The sequence below is a fragment of the Lactuca virosa genome, chromosome 5 (genome assembly GCF_052849685.1).
Source record: "Lactuca virosa cultivar CGN04683 chromosome 5, Lactuca_virosa_CGN04683_v6, whole genome shotgun sequence".
In the NCBI taxonomy this organism is placed as follows: Eukaryota; Viridiplantae; Streptophyta; class Magnoliopsida; order Asterales; family Asteraceae; genus Lactuca; species Lactuca virosa.
Window position 1 is genome coordinate 341,695,420 of NC_136430.1, and position 15,009 is coordinate 341,710,428.

The 15,009-nt window shown below is 39.1% G+C and overlaps 2 protein-coding genes across 2 annotated transcripts; both read right to left on the bottom strand.

Annotated features, from left to right (window-relative positions):
• Positions 1–3,235, bottom strand: LOC145115930 (acetyl-CoA acetyltransferase 2-like). Its single transcript, XM_079052284.1, has 13 exons — positions 3,061–3,235; positions 2,699–2,767; positions 2,307–2,405; positions 2,039–2,212; positions 1,848–1,953; positions 1,609–1,747; positions 1,441–1,518; positions 1,289–1,354; positions 1,115–1,200; positions 672–882; positions 548–589; positions 373–459; positions 1–247 (listed from the first exon to the last, which is right to left on the bottom strand). The coding sequence occupies exons 2-13, from the start codon at positions 2,745–2,747 to the stop codon at positions 158–160; spliced, it is 1,227 nt and encodes a 408-aa protein (XP_078908410.1). The 5' UTR covers positions 2,748–2,767; positions 3,061–3,235; the 3' UTR covers positions 1–157.
• Positions 3,236–4,409: 1,174 nt separating this feature from the next.
• On the bottom strand, positions 4,410–11,420 carry LOC145113325 (putative F-box protein At1g67623). Its single transcript, XM_079049428.1, has 4 exons — positions 11,281–11,420; positions 11,038–11,194; positions 10,771–10,945; positions 4,410–4,432 (listed from the first exon to the last, which is right to left on the bottom strand). Exons 1-4 carry the CDS (start codon positions 11,418–11,420, stop codon positions 4,410–4,412), a joined length of 495 nt encoding a protein of 164 aa, XP_078905554.1.
• Between the last annotated feature and the right edge of the window lie 3,589 nt (positions 11,421–15,009).

The following is a 15,009-nucleotide window of genomic DNA, read 5'->3' on the forward strand; positions in this document are numbered from 1 at the left end:
TTAAACAGGCAACTGCCAACATATTTTTATTTATCTAAGATTCAACTACATACACGCTTATTTATCGCTTGGAACAACTCTTACGAGTGCAAAAAAAAAAAAAAATCAATAACTTAAACAAACAACCGAAAAAGAACAATATTCGTCTGGCAAGATTTCAAACAAGCTCTAGAACAAACGCCGATGCACCTCCTCCTCCATTGCACACACCCGCTGCTCCATATTTCCCACCTTTATTCTTCAAAACCTGTATATTAATTATATAGCCCACCATTAAAACCACCTTAACTATTTATATAAAGACAGATGAGACTGTGTCTAGCTGATGTGGGACACTGACACTGTATATGAAACAATTGTGAACAGACGTACCCCCAATAGTGTGACCAAGATACGTGCACCACTGCAACCTAGAGGATGCCCTAGCGACACACCACCACCATGTACGTTAAGTTTTGCCTGGAAGAAAGTAGAACACCCAAATATTATTAATGCCATCAAACAATAATATGACATGTGATTATGTTTTTGTAAGTCGAATACTTACCGAATCCAAATTGAGTAGTTTTTGGTTTGCAAGAGCGACAGCCTGTAATCCCCACATGAAAGAATTAAGATTTGTAAAAAGTAGGTGTAATCCAGATTAGCTAGATTAAAGCGGGAATGCTTACTGCAAATGCTTCGTTAATTTCGTAGAAATCTATTTGAGAAGCTTCTAATCCAGCTCTTGAAATGGCCTTAGGTATAGCAAGAGCTGGAGAAGTTGTGAACAATTCAGGTGCCTGTTCAGCATCAGCATATCCGGAAACCTTAGCAATCACTTTCAACCCAAGCTCAAGTGCCTTCTCTCCACTAACCAACACAAGTGCAGCAGCACCATCGCTGTCGTAACAAATAACATCTTCATTATTAGCACAAATATGTTGTGAAAATGGCCTCAAAGATTCCTAACAACCCGCACAATGAAAAAACAATAGAGAAATCTGAACACAAGAATATACTTGGAAACTCCAAAACCAAACAGAAACTACATTCCTCCGGGGAGAAATTATACTGTATGATAAATTGTTACAATCACATAAACTAATCTCTCAATCTCCATAATGTGGCTTACTTTATGCCAGAGGAATTGCCGGCAGTGACACTACCACCGTTTTCCTTGAAAGCTGGGCGAAGTTTCCTCAATTTAGCAGGATCAAACTGAAAGAAAATGAATTCAAATTTAATTGAATAATAATTTCAACCATAAAAGGCGAATTAAATAGATTATATGATATAGGTACAACACCTTTGATAAATCGTCATCCTTGTCTACAATTGTTGATGGTCTTCCTCTTGGCCCAGGAACTTCAACCTGTAAAGTTCCACACATCGCCATTAGCATAAAATTTAAAAACTCTAAGCATCCATTTTTTTAGTAAAATTAGTTTTAAATCTTACAGGAGTAATTTCCCAATCAAAGGCACCACTATCTCGGGCAGCAATACCACGCTCAAAACTTTGAATAGCATAGTCATCCTGCATGTATCAGTTAATCATAAATATTTTTTTGAACTAAAAGATGGTGAATTAAAGAACAGGAAAAAAAAAAGTTTAAATATACTATACCTGATGCTCTCTTGTAAGTTCATACATATCAGCGCATATTTCAGCAGCATTTCCCATCTTAAAATCATTGAAAACATCCCACAACCCGTCTTTCAAGATTCCATCAACAAGAGTGTCATGTCCAAATTTAGATCCTTTCCTGAAATTCAAAACATTTTCCACCTTTTTCTGTAAGCCCTTACTATAATGAAAACAAAGTTTATGATAATAGAATGATTAAATTTAAAGGTAACATTCACCTTGCTTCTGAAATATATTTGGGGACATTAGACATGCTTTCCATGCCACCAGCCACAACTACATCATTTATTCCCAATTGGATGCTTTGTGCTGCCAACATAGTTGCTGCAATTACCAAAAACAAAAAAATGTAAATTTTCCACAATTTAATCTCAAAAATGAATATAAATCATATTTTAAAATCAGATACCTTTCATCCCTGATGCACAGACTTTGTTGACTGTGGTGCTGACAACAGTATTAGGGATTCCTGCACCTAATGCTGCTTGCCTGGCGGGACCCTGCCCTAAATTTGCACTAAGAACATTTCCAAAAATAACTTCTTGTACAAGTGATGGATCAACATTTGCTCTCTTTAAAGCACCTGAATTTTTACATGAAAATCAAAAATAGAATTCAGTATGCAATACACAATATAATATGTTTTGGATTTTATAAAGAAATGAAAGGAAACTTACTTTGGATTGCTATGGATCCAAGTTTTGTGGCGGGTAAAGATGAAAGAGAACCAAGAAACCCACCAAGTGGTGTACGTGCAACACCAACAATACACACATCTGTAATGTAGATTGAGAGATTAGTCTTTGTGATTGTAAAGATGTATATAAGTATATTCACATCGAAGATATTAAGAATGAAATCTTGAAGAGAATATAAAAAATAAATAGATAGATCTACATATAGTTCGAAAATTGTGAAGAATGAAGAAATCAGTTGTGAGGGTTAATATTTTATTATTCTTTTTCAGAGAACAGAAAAAGGAATCTATTCGTGAACAATCTAATAAAGAATTACATAGGACAAGAATTCCAATAAGAATATACATGCAGATGCAGCAATATTAAAATACCTCTAGGTTTGATCGAATCTGAACCATTGGTTGCAGCAGCTGGAGCCATATCGATATGTAATCGGATATCTGTTCGTTCAAAAGAAAAAACGAAAATCAAATACACATGTACAAACAACTATACAACTTTAACCACTGTACTCATATCATTCAAAAGAATAATCACTCAACACACAAAAGTCATGATATCTAAAAGATGAAATGCTTATAATCCGAAAGTAGTCGATGAAAGCAACCAAAATCATAAGCATCCGACACTAGATCTATATATAAACAGCTAATTGCTAACTCAAATCCGATTCTTTATACGAAAACAGAGAGTATAACAAGTTTAACATTAATTGAAGGGATATAAACCATACCTTCTGATTTGAAGTGCTTTGCGACTGATACTGTGTTTGTGTGTATAGATTAATGTTTGAGAGAGCAAACAGAGAGGGATGTTACTAGGAAAACGGAGTGATGACGCTTATATATATACAGGGAGAGAGGATGCAGAAAATAGGCTGCTAGGAGCCATAGAGGATCGCAGCCTGCCTGCTTCTTTGATTTTTTAAGTTTAACTAAACAACCCGACCTTATTGACTTGTTGACTACACTCCGAATTTGACCCAACACTCACTCGGATCTTTTTATAATATTAATTTTTTTGTCTTCTTTCTACTTTTCGTATACAGATCCATTTTTCAATTACAACAACTTACGTCTATCACAAAAATAGACGGAATGAATTTGGTCGGAATAGACTGATTTATATACAATTTCTCTTACTTTAATAAATAGCCAGATATAATTCTAGTGGTAAGAGATTTTTTGTAAACCAATTCATAATTTGTTACATATTTGAATAAATTCTGGGTAATTTGCCAACTTTTTGATCGTTTTATTGTGTTGGTTTTAGTTTTAGCTACAAGTTTGTATTAATTTAACTTCTTATAGATAAAATATAATTTTATGTTGCTCAGAACTACCATCTATACATATAATTTAGTACAATTAAAAAAATAGTCTAACTTAGTTAATCCCATATGATACTTAGAATCCACTTTTAAATCAGATATACAATGTTTTAAAATACGGGTCGACTCGGTCGGTCAAACTGGTTGGACCATAATCTAATTAAGAGAGCATGCCAATCATAACTGGGTATTTGCTTATTTTGACTTAAAATTGGTCGGGTTTCTCAAAAACCCAGTTGAACCGGTGACCCGAAACCATTAAAAAATCAGGTTGAACCGGTGACTCGGAATTTTTGGTACTTTTTTACCCCCATTAACTTTAGATATAAAAGCATATGTATCTGATTGAAAATTAGAAGGAAAAAAAATGAAAGTTTCTCATCAATCGGGATGTAAACAAGACATTATCAACCTTTCTCACATATCCACTAAATGTTTTTATATTATGTATTAGGTTATAACCTTTGTGCTACACGGTTGACAAAGTAAAACAAAATTGAAATTTAAAAAAACGTAATATTAGTTATAGTTTGCAAACAAATATTTTAAAAATAGTTACATGTGTTGGGTTAAAAAACCAAACTTGTATTAGTTATTTTGTTTAAAAAAATAAAAATATGGTGATGTTTTGGAAGAATAAGTAAAGAACGTTGGTATTTGGTTTAATACTATAAGTATGTTCCTGTTTTGCATCAAAAATATAAACATGTTTCCATTTTGGTTTAAAGATATAAATGTACCGCTGTTTTTGGCTAATAATATAAACATGTTTCCACTACATGTTTTTATATTATGTATTAACAGTATATACAAAATGAATTAAATATAATATTATTGACAGTGATATTTCACCTGGTGAATTTGCAAAGAATTGCTATATATCTTCTAACGCATCTAACTATGTACATCGTTTTTGGTTCTATGTATTTGAACTTGATGTATTATTTGATAATGCAGTTCAACAGATAACAGATAATATATCAAACGAATGAAAATTCCAAAAATTGGGTTGACCTAGCTGTTGAACCTGTTGAAATGTTGATCCTAACTTGATTACCACACCGGGCGAACAAAAAAACTAGGTTTTAAAACAATACAGGTATATAATAACTATAATGACCTAAATCTTTAAGAAAAAACCACACATTCAACCCTGATATTTCAGAGATCTTGTGTGAAAATCAAACTAAGGTCGCAAAAGAAAATTCGTTTAGAATGTTATTAAGTAAATTCTCTACCATTAAATTCAAAACATAAAAGTTGATAACAAGCATCTTTTAAATTTCCTATGTGTAAGCATTATATGCCCATTTTTCACTAGTAAATCTCTCAATTTAGTATCAAGACAAATTTATTGGATCATAGATGTTACTTATAAGTGACATCATTATCATTCATGTTGGCTATGTTTTTATCTACATAAAGTGTAACGCATGGTTCCTGGTATGCATTTAACTCATTATTTATTTATTTTAGAAGGGTAACTCGACGAGTTGGTGACCCTAACTCGTCGAGTGGAGGGCAGATTATACGCAGGGTTTAAGCTATCTACTCGACGAGTCAAGAGTCTCCAACTCGGCGAGTAGATCGGCCAGAGTGAAACCCTAATTTCGAGGTTTTGCACCCTATTTAAGCTCCTTAACCCCCACCCCTTTGGCCTCATTTCCAGCCTCCATGTCCCAAACCCTAATCCATGAAACCCTAGAGCTTTCTTTGAGAGTGTGAGCCATTTTGAGTGATCTTTGTGTGCTTTTGAAGCTTGTGGAAGAAGAAGAAGATAGAGGGCCCAAGAGGGGAAGATTAGATCCAGAAACTACACTCCATTTGCTATATTTTCTGGTAATCAAGTTTCTATCATGACTAGTAGTTCATTAGATCTCTTTATGTCCTCTTTATGTGGGTTTTTTGGTCCAAGAATGATAGCTTTTGGATAATGATCGACCCAAGTGGGTATTCTTCCAGATCTAGGATCTAGAGGGGCTGTTAGGACATAAAGGTGCAAACTTTATGCCATTGGAGCCCCCATGCAATCCATAGAGTATCATATTGGCCTTTTTAGCCTCAAAAGGCCATGCATGTGGGGAAAGGTGGGAACTTTACGTGTCCAAGTAGTGTTAGGGGTTTAGATATGAGGTTGTAAGATTTAGTTTGGTGTATGAATGGTTTAAGGACCAAGTACTAGGTCCCAAGGAATTAGGGTTTGAGCTAAACCCTTTAAGAAGTGGTATTAATGGGTAAAGTCAGAAACTTTACCCTTAAAAGGACATTTTTAGGGTTTATGTGAAGTATGAAGCTTGGAACTGAAGTGTAGGGGCTTAATCCATTAAGATAGCCCAAACAGTAAGGGGAACTCGGCGAGTCCAGAAAGGGAATCGACGAGTTGAGTCAGGTTGTCCCGATTCTATGCTAGGTAGAACTCGACAAGTCTGTGAAGGGACTCGACGAGTTGACTCGGTTGATCACGAGTCTAAGTAGTATAGGAACTCGTCGAGTTAGGAAGTAACTGTAACACCTGTTCCAGGTATTACTTATTTTTATTTAAAGTTGTAAGGTTTTGATGCGTGGACTCGGCGAGTTGGGAGTTCAACTCGTCGAGTAGGGACATTTAATCATGGACACGGATCGGGACCAACTCGGCGAGTCGGAAGGCCCGACTCGACGAGTTGGAGCTGTAAAGAGAAAATCCTAATTTCGGGGTTTCCCCCTATATAAAGATCATTAACTGCCCTTGTGGCCTCCCCTAGCACCTTATCTCCCTACAGAAAGTAGTTTTCGTCCGTAAACCCCCGTTGAGTGAGAAGAAGAGCTTGGTTTAGCGAGCTTGGAGCATTGAATAAGGGATATAGAAGGAGACAGGAGAGGAACAGTAGATCCAACATCTACTTCATATTGGCCACCATTCTAAGGTAAAAAGTCATGACCTTGACCTCTAGTTGTTTAGATCTCATTTCTTGGAAGTGAATGACCATTTTTGGGAAAAATGAAGTCAAGATTGAATCTGGACTTATGGTCCCAGATCTGGACCTCTTTAGGTCCCCAGTGGCATAAAGTTGCTCCCTTTATGCAGTTCAGCCCCTTTCCATGCACAAGAACCTTGTATGAAGACTAGTTTTGGTGTTATGACCATGTGAGGCCTTGCATGCACGTAAAGTTTGCAACTTCACGTGACATCTACCCTAGGGAAGGCTAGATCTGAAGTTTGGGACTCTAGATCTCACTGGAAAAGCCCGAAAACGAGAAGGACTAAAGGAACTCGCCGAGTCCTTTAATCGACTCGACGAGTCGCTCAAGGAGTTTATAGTCAAAGAGTTTACGGCCAGGGGTTTGCGGTTGAGAGTTTGAAGTCGTGAACATTAAGGAACTCGACGAGCCACTCAAGTGACTCGGCGAGTTGACAAGTTAAGCAAGGAACTCGACGAGTGGCTGGTTATACTCGACGAGTCGAGGTCAACATGGATTGTTGACCTTGATTGTTGACTTTGACTTTGACCAGGGTTGACTTTAAGGGTAATGATGGGATCATGACAAGTTAATCACATAATGATTATAGGCAGCTGAGTGGGAGCAGCACGTGGGACATATCTAATTCTAGCTTCTCAACTCAGCATCCAAGAGGTGAGTCTCCTCACCATACCAATGGGTCTAAGGCACCAAGGTCGGCCCATTTTATGATAGTTGGTTTACTTGTTGTGTAGAGGTGTGTGGCATATTTATGCAGTGTTATGTGGTAGAGATAGCTTTTGCGGCTAATGGTAGAGATAGCCTTCAGGGCTAATGGTAGAGATAGCCTTCAGGGCTAAGGGTAGAGATAGCCATTATGGCTAAGTGTAGAGATAGCCTTTGTGGCTAACGGTAGAGATAGCTTTGATAGCTGATTGATATGTGATATGTAGTAGAGGTAGCTTTTATAGCTAATTGTTATGTGATATGTGGTAGAGGTAGCTTTTATAGCTAATCGATATGTGCTATGTGGTAGAGGTAGCTTTATAGCTAACATGATATGTGGATTGTGTGTGTGGTATGCTCTGGGAAACCCACTAAGCTTCTTGCTTACAGGTTTATTTATGGTTTCAGGTATCATCGTTTTGGAAAGGAAGGGCTCGGATTGATCGCAGTGCACACACCTATGATTTCCGCAATGAATGGTTTTGGGACGGACTCTGATAAATGTTTTACTTAATGAGGATTTGAAATGTTTGAAATAATTGGTATCAATGTTTTAGCTATATTAAAAATGAAATTTTTACCCTTGATTTTTGGGTCGTTACAAGTTGGTATCAGAGCCTTGGTTTGAGGGATTCGGGGATACCTTCGGGTGTGTCTGGACTCAAACTGAGGATCTGTAAAGTTTTCTAAAATTTTCAAAAGAAAAGGTTTTCAAGGAAAAGGTTTTCTAAGACAAGAAAGGGTGTGGTGCATGCAATCAACCGAGCTCAAGTAAGTTTTCCCAGAATACCCACATTTGTTACCTGTTATGATTTGATTATGAATCTGTGAATCGCATGCTAGTTAGGGCTAGGGGAGATGCATGTATATGTTGTATGAGCTGGTAGACTTGCATGCTAGTGTTGAGAAGTCAGCAATAGGTTGGCCTGATATGTGATGCTTGTAGCCGTGAGAATATTGGATGCCATGCTGGAATGAGAATGATAATTGGTATTTGTAACTGCTATGTGTATGCTTTTAAAATTGTATACGGTTAGGATCTTATAGCCTTAGAATAATTGATTTTGCCTTATTTCATGTTCCTTGTCTGGTTGTGGTCCTAGGGTAGAGTCTATTATTAGATAGTCTATTAGATCCTGTTCTGTGTATAATTTGCATGCATAAGGCAGCCGACAGCGAGGGTGGATGTGGACAGCATGGGTTGTGGTTTATGGGCCGAATGTTCTATGATAGTTTGTGGGTCGGAGATTACCCTAGGGTAAGCCCAGGATGAGACTAGTGACATGAGTCACCTGATTGTGACTTGGACGTGTAGATAGAATTGCTTGACTGGAATATGTGGTTAGTTTTTTCGTTGTCCGAATGCTGCTTGCTTTGTGCTTTGTGGGACATATAGCAATGTGAGATAGCTACTAAGTGAATATGCTAGGTCACATGTGGCACATGCCGGATAATCTCAGAGTGATGGAGTTGGCCTTATTGCGCAACTCTCGTTTGAGTCTAACCGTTCTAGGATTAAGCCTGTTACTCGAAGGATTATCTGATCTTTGTTGCATGTGGCTATATTCATAAGGTAGTTAGTTGACATTACTGGGAATCTTTCAGCAGCTGAGGACAGGGTGGGTTGGGAACCTAGGAGAGCCTAGGAGATGCTTCGGGGGATATTGTGTTGCTGTTTAGCATACATTTAGTACATCAGGGGAGTAGGTGACTTAAAGGATTCAGGATGATTCCGGAGGAAAGTATGGATAGGCGTGGAAGGTAGTATTGGGCCCGTACTACTGAAAGCACAAGATCCATACTCGAATCGGGGAAAGTCTTGGAGAATCTAAGAAGCTTGGGAAGGATAACTCTTGGTTATGATTGGACCGTTGGGATAGCTGCTATGCAGAATGCAGATGAGCACGCAAGGGGAAGGACCAGGGTTTGGTCCCGACTCTGGTGGTGAGCCAGTTAGCGGAAGGACTGTCAGGATTTTGAGTCCACCTTGGATCTCTTATAACAGGCGACAAGGATTGATTATGCGATTTGTTGCACTTTCAGGATTAGAGACTATGTCTTGGGGGTAGTTTGTAGCCCGGTTTAGGGAAAAGGTTGCTTCAGCTACTGCAGTTCAGCCATGGACGATGGAGCTGGTGAGTGTGCTAGGGTGCGAGACCCTGAATGATATGATTTCTAGAGCTCGAGAGCAGGGATTGGTTTGGGGCACATAGGGAAGAAGGGACCAGATCAGGTACATACATTGGGGGGGTCCTGGGAAGGGGCCCAAGAGTTCGAGTCAGCTTTTGAAGGACCAGCAGGGCCGGATTCAGTGTGGTACTTGCGGGGAACCGCACAAGAGTTTTCGTTTCAAGGGTTTTAATAAGGGTATCTCTGGGTTTGTTTCCTTGCTTGTGATTGGATTATACCCTCAAACATTGTCATATGCCAATTGCATACCGTGAGTTACGGGGTGGTTAGTGAAAGGTTGTTTCACTCTTTGATGGGTTGGTGCGTTCAATGTTATCTAGGTTTATGGTCGAGATCGGTTCAGAGACGTGATATGAAAGGTCTACGGTCAGGATTGGTAACTCATCCAGTGTGCTCGAGTCGGTTTTTGGAAGCGCCGGGGGAAGTGGTTTACTGTTGAGGCTTTGGTCTGGGCATCAGTTATTTGGACTTCAAGATATAGGAGAGGCATCATTTCAAGGCGTCTGAGATTATTAGTCTCGTTGGGATTCGGGAAGTGTTTGTCTGATCTTTAGGAGTAGCGTGGTCCTTGGGGATTTGGGCTAGTAATAGAGCACTCACACAGGTAAGAAACAGGTTGTCAGCAGTTGGTTATTTAAGAGTAAGAAGGATTGGGAATCCTTCAAATCTCATGTATTGTGAAGACTTAGTCGAATCTAAGTGGGGGAGAATCGCACAGGTATTCGGGACAGGGACAGGTATGAGACCGAGATGGGCCTCTCATCCCCATCGGGGAAGGGAAGGCAGCCGTAGTGGCTGTCTGAATGTAGGATTCTGCGAGGTGGGAGTTCGGGAAACTCCCTAGCATCCGGATTGCGTCTTCTTATCGGCAGATAGCAGGCTTTGGAGGAGAGAACCAGGTTGGGTTCCAGTCGGTACTTTGAGTTCAGTTGGGAGGTTAGACCGCATGAGTGCGCAACATTGAGATGTTTTCGGATCGGTAAATTAGCGGTAGGATCATGGGCGCCGGTTGGATTAGTTGGAAATGTGGTAAGTCTGCGGGTGAAGTCGTAGCATTCACAAGGTTGTCAGATAGTGTTGTAAGTCTGCGGGTGAAGTCGTAGCATTTACAAGGTTGTCAGACATTGTTGGAGGTGTTGTAAGTCTGCGGGTGTAGGCGTAGCATTCACAAGGTTGTCAGATAGTGTTGGAAGTGTTGTAAGTCTGCGGGTGTAGCCGTAGCATTCACAGAACAAGTTGCTTTAAGATTCCACTTACCTTTTGCTTTGCGGTAAGCATTGTTCAACATGTCCAAAGCTTCGTGCTTCCTATGTCTCCCTTCAGCCATCAGCATCATTCCCAGGACAAATGTTGAATCCAAATGTCCCAGTGCAGATGCTTCTTCAAGCATCGTTTTCCCTTCATGTTCAGCTTCTAAGAAAAATAACTTCATCTGAAAAAAACATTAAACACATAATTTCTAGTTAAAGTTATGCAAAACAAGTAACAGATTTATTACTACTATGCATATATACAACAACGAACCAATCCATTCCTGAATAGAATATTTGGCTTTCTCATCTCTATGCATTTATTGACAACTGTATGTCTCTGGTCAGAGCAAACACGAAATCGTAATCCATCTAACTCCATATGTTTATATACTTCATCCGTTTTTACTGCCTCGTTGAAGAATCTGCAACTGCAAACGAAACACAATATTCGCTCGATAATGTAAAGACAACTCAAATACACTTGTGAAATAGAATGATCAAAGGCAAAACTTACAAACTCTTCATCCTGAAAGCCTCGACTGCTGAAATTTTTGCCAAGTCGACTATTATTTTCTCCATCACTTCAAATGACGTGTCTGATAGCGATTTCGTTTGATTTCTTGATTGAATCTTAGATGAAGTACTGTCTTCCATAATAATAAACATTCACTAAGATAACGATTCTACGAAATTGATTTTAGGGTTTTTTGTCTGTCGGAATTTTTAAGTTGGGGATGTTTCAAAGTGACTGAATTTCAGAGTGAAGAACTGAAACAACGTGTTTCGTCGGAAAACATTATGGCGCCTAGAAGATGTTCCATTACAAAATGACCAAATTATCCTAATACATACAATGACTCGTATTGAATTATTAAGGGTAGTTTTGTAAAAACTCATATATAAAAGAAAAATCAATTTCTATTTTAATTAATCAAGGTTGTAAAAATCGCTCGTCGGTAGCTCGACGGTCGACTGGCAATAAGCGATTAATCAGACTCAGCAGGGATTAATCGGGGACCCTAAATTATTAATAAAATTATTTAAAAAATTAATATTTCCTTCAAAATTAAGTATTTGAAATTTTTTAATTTTAATACACAACCGGCACAAATGATATATGTTGACCAATGGCCCATATGTCCTCCATATGTCAACCATGGACACCATAAGCAACTACCATGTTGACCAATGGCCCATATGTCAACCATGGACACCTTAAGCAACTACCATGTTGACCAATGGCCCATATGTCATCCGTATGTCAACCATGGACACCATAAGCAACAACCATGTTGACCAATGGCCCATATGTCATCCATATGTCAACCATGGACACCATAAGCAACTACCATGTTGACCAATGGCCCATATGTCATCCGTATGTCAACCATGGACACCATAGGCAACAACCATGTTGACCAATGACCCATATGTCATCCATATGTCAACCATGGACACCATAAGCAACAACCATGTTGACCAATGACCCATATGTCATCCATATGTCAACCATGGACACCATAAGCAACAACCATGTTGACCAATGGCCCATATGTCATCTGTATGTCAACCATGGACACCATAAGCAACTACCATGTTGACCAATGACCCATATGTCATCCGTATGTCAACCATGGACACCATAAGCAACTACCATGTTGACCAATGGCCCATATGTCATCCATATGTCAACCATGGACACCATAAGCAACTACCATGTTGACCAATGGCCCATATGTCATTCGTATGTCAATCATGGACACCATAAGCAACAACCATGTTGACCAATGGCCCATATGTCATCCATATGTCAACCATGGACACCTTAAGCAACTACCATGTTGACCAATGGCCCATATTTCATCCATATGTCAACCATAGACACCATAAGCAACTACCATGTTGACCAATGGCCCATATGTCATTCGTATGTCAACCATGGACACCATAAGCAACAACCATGTTGACCAATGGCCCATATGTCATCCATATGTCAACCATGGACACTATAAGCAACAACCATGTTGACCAATTGCCCATATGTCATCCATATGTCAACCATGGACACCTTAAGCAACTACTATGTTGACCAATGGCCCATATGTCAACCATGGACACCATAAGCAACTACCATGTTGACCAATGGCCATTACTGTTGAATCATGAAAAGTGACCCTCTTGAACTTCAGCTACCGCAGCCCACAAGGATCCGCAGTCAAGGCCTCATCACCAGCCTTACCCGCAGTCATCATCAACCGTAGTCACTCTTAGCTACTAGATTACTTTACTTTGTCTACCTTACTTGTAATGCTCTCTATTGTCCAGTATGCCTTGCATGGCTACTCTAGAGACGTGATCTAGTGTAATTCTTGAGACTCTATAAATAGAGCTCATTTCTTACTTATTAAAACAACCTTTGCTGCTATCGTTTTCTATCTCTCTAATTACCCATCTCTCCTTACTCTCAAAATTCTCTAGAACGTAACTGATTACTACTTCTCTTTCGAGCAAGTCACTTGTGACTTAATCACTAAGTTTGATCTCACTTACTAACTTGGTCTGAATGCATTCCATGTTATGAATCAGCTTATGTGTATACTTGATATATCACCTGCTGTCATTTATGTTTCCTTATATTTCCGCATCTAACTTTCTAACCTTCTAACTCTAACTTATTAATATTATTGTTGAGCTTTTAGATCCTTCGAGATAAACTATTCCGCAATCATACTTGTTCTAACGTTTGTTCAAGTGTGTCTCAAAGTTTTTCTCTCAACAATTGGTATCAGAGCCATAGTGGTTGCTTTTTGAAAAACAAAACTCTGATTTTCAAAGAGCCTTCTATACCACTGAAGCTCATTTCTTAAAAAAAAAACTTAAAAAAAACAAGGAAAAATGGCACAATCGTTGTCTCTGAATGTTTCCAACAGTGTTGGTGGTTCAAATCGAGCCCCAATATTGGTGGCAAATGAATATCATCACTGGTCCAGAGAATGGAAAGATACTTAAGAAGACTTGGCAGAGATGTATGACGATCCGTAGAAGAAGGACCACATGTCCCAGTCCTTACACCAGTTCAAACTGACGGCGCCACAGCTAGACTAGGAGGAGGTCAACCAGTCATGAATCGTCCCACCAAAGACGATCTCGATAAAATGGAAAATGATGATGTTGCTTTTTATGAAATCTCTTGTGGAGTTGCTCCTGACAACTTCGACATTATCATAAATTGCAAATCAGCAAAAGAGATCTGGGAGGTTCTCAAAAACCTGTATGAAGGCTCAGAACAAGCTCAAGACAAGAAGCTCACAACTGCACTCAATGAGTTCAACAATTTCAAAGCTCATACTGGCGAAAGTTTGGAAGACTCCTTCAAAAGGTTCAACCTGATAGTCACCAAGTTATCCAATGCGGGCACCATCCGCAGTAATCATGAAAAAAATCTTCAATTCCTCAATGGTTTGGGAAGACATTGGACTACTGCTAAGATGATAGTTCAAGGGGATAGAAAGATTCACTCTTTGTCTCTTTACAAGCTCTACGGGGAACTGCAAGCACAAGAGTCCACCGTACTCAAAGACTGTGCTGACTTCGGAGGACCACTGACTCTCATAGCATAAGCTACACACAATCAATCCTACTCTCCCTCGTATGACACTACACCGCAGTCATACGAAGCTGACTCAGAGTATGATGATGAAGAAGAATTCCAGAAAGCGATTGCTCTTGTTAGCCAATAGTTCAACAGACTACCACCTTCTTCCTTTCGTAAGAATCAGCAGTTCAACAAACCTCCATTCAACCGTAACTTCAACTCACAAAATAACCATTCACGTTATCCCAAAAGTTCTCATCCACCACCGCAATCTCAAAATTCTCAACCAAAGGAGGTACCGCAGTCCACTCAAACCACTGACTCCGGTACTCACTCAGAAGACAAAAGTGATGTTGTAATCTGTCACAAATGCAACAAATAGAATCATTTTGCAAAAGATTGCAAGGCCAATGTAGTGAAATACAGAGCATTCTACCTGAGAATGGCTCAAGAATTGGAAGATAAGGAAAAGGCCAGGGCATACGTAGCTCATGTCAAAAGAGACCATCAAGTTTGGTCATCTGGAGATGAAGAAGAAGCCATCAGCAGTGTCAGAGGAAAAGGCAAAATCTGTATGCTGGCAACTGCGGATGATGATGGGTCTACAAAGATGGAAAATAACTACTGCTACATGGCAAATGATGGAAC

What these genes read in the sequence shown, in the direction of transcription:
- LOC145115930 (XM_079052284.1), bottom strand. Translation starts at nt 2,747, where the DNA reads ATGGCTCCAGCTGCTGCAACCAATGGTTCAGATTCGATCAAACCTAGA. An exon ending in AGATTCGATCAAACCTAGAG is followed by an intron (nt 2,406 to 2,698) that starts GTATTTTAATAT and finishes TCTACATTACAG; the next exon opens with ATGTGTGTATTGTTGGTGTT. An exon ending in AAATTAACGAAGCATTTGCA is followed by an intron (nt 590 to 671) that starts GTAAGCATTCCC and finishes TGGGGATTACAG; the next exon opens with GCTGTCGCTCTTGCAAACCA.
- LOC145113325 (XM_079049428.1), bottom strand. Translation starts at nt 11,420, where the DNA reads ATGGAAGACAGTACTTCATCTAAGATTCAATCAAGAAATCAAACGAAA. An exon ending in GCTTTCAGGATGAAGAGTTT is followed by an intron (nt 11,195 to 11,280) that starts GTAAGTTTTGCC and finishes TTTCGTTTGCAG; the next exon opens with TTGCAGATTCTTCAACGAGG. An exon ending in TTCTATTCAGGAATGGATTG is followed by an intron (nt 10,946 to 11,037) that starts GTTCGTTGTTGT and finishes TGTTTTTTTCAG; the next exon opens with ATGAAGTTATTTTTCTTAGA.